The sequence below is a fragment of the Monoraphidium neglectum genome, assembly GCF_000611645.1.
Source record: "Monoraphidium neglectum strain SAG 48.87 unplaced genomic scaffold scaffold04793, whole genome shotgun sequence".
Classification (NCBI taxonomy): Eukaryota; Viridiplantae; Chlorophyta; class Chlorophyceae; order Sphaeropleales; family Selenastraceae; genus Monoraphidium; species Monoraphidium neglectum.
Genome location: NW_014008836.1, coordinates 1 through 1,458, shown reverse-complemented (window position 1 = coordinate 1,458; position 1,458 = coordinate 1). Strand labels below are relative to the sequence as shown.

General features: G+C 74.3%; 1 protein-coding gene across 1 annotated transcript; it reads right to left on the bottom strand.

The window, feature by feature from the left end:
- Positions 1-347: 347 nt before the first annotated feature.
- Positions 348-677, bottom strand: MNEG_14819 (hypothetical protein; the record flags this gene model as incomplete). The annotated part of the gene is made up of 1 exon (XM_014036709.1): positions 348-677. A coding segment is annotated over one exon (330 nt), but the record flags the coding sequence as incomplete, so codon positions are not given.
- Positions 678-1,458: the final 781 nt, after the last annotated feature.

The following is a 1,458-nucleotide window of genomic DNA, read 5'->3' as shown; positions in this document are numbered from 1 at the left end:
ACTCTGCTATTGCAGAGTCTGCGGGGCGACAGTTTGGGTCATGCCACAGCCATCTGGAACAGATGAGCAGCACGCGTGCAGCTAACAGCTCAAAGGAGGCAAGCGGGGTCCAAGCGCTGCTGATTCAGGCTGACTATGACACGGGTCTTTCTGCCGCGGCGTTGCGTAGTGCCAACATGCGGCATGCGTTGTTGCTGCGGAAGGAGGTATGGAGGGTTGCAGACGGACTCCGGGCCTGGCCGGAAGCCAATGTCAAGGAATGGAACCTGGATGAGCCGCAAAAAATGCCGAGAAGGCGCACGGAGGTTGGCCGGAACCGCCAACTGCAGCCGCGCGCCAGTGCCGCCTCAGGCAGGCGCCCCGCCGGCCCCCAGCCCCCCAAACGCGCCCACGCCGCCGCCGCCGAGCATGCCCCCGAGCATCTCGAACGCCATCGCCAGCCCCTGCCCCAGCAGCGCGTCGAGCGGCGCGCCGCCGCCCAGGCCGCCCAAGCCGCCCAGGCCGCCCAGCCCGCCGCGCGCGCGCGCGAGCGCCTCGGCGGCGGCGTACGCCGCCGCGTTGCGGTCGATCGCGGCCTGCGCGTGAGAGAGGTCGGTCGGCGAGCGCGGGCCGGGCGCCCACAGGCGCACAACGGGATCGATGCCGCAGGACGCCAGCAGGGGGTCGAAGGGGTGCGCCTGGGGAGGGGCACAAAACACGTACAGGTGGATCGGGCATGGGAGTTTGGATGTGTATTTGGGGAGGGGAGGAGAGGCCAGGAGGCTCGGTGGATCGCGCTCGCCCATCTTCAGGCATGGCGCACCACACGGCCGCAGAATGGCCCGGCCCCGCGCCGCATGGCGCAGCGCCGGCGCCCTGATCGCCGCCGCCCCGGCCCCGGCCCCGGTCCGCTGCGACCGCCCCGGTCCCCGGCCCCGCACCTTGACGCCGCTGAGCGGCCGGCCCCCGCCCTCCAGCACGTTCACCAGCCGCCCGTCCGCGCCAGACCAAATGAAGATCGCGCCGTCGTCCGACCCCGACACCACAAACCCCCCGCGGCCCCCGCCACCGCCGCCGCCGCCACCGCCGCAGGACAGCCACGACACGTTTTTCAAGGTGATCTGGTTGCGGTGCCCGCGGCAGGCGAAGAGGTAGCCGTCGCCCTCACCGCCGGGCTCGGCGGCGCCGATGGTGGCGGCCGCGCGGCGCGCGGCGGGGGGGACGCGGCGACGGCGGGGGATGCGGAGGCGGGCCGGGGGGAAGGCGAAGTCCGAGTCGCTGTCCGAGCCGTCGCCGCCGCGGGCGGGGCCGGGGGCGGCGTCCGAGTCGCTGCCTGGGCCGCCGGACGGGCCGCGGCCGGGGCGGGGCGAGTCTTCGGACGCCGCACTGACGAGCGGCGGCAGGTCGCCCTCGCTGCTAGAGGACGGCGACTGCCGCGGCACGTGCGCGTGCGCGGGCGCCGCCGCCGCGGCCAGGCGC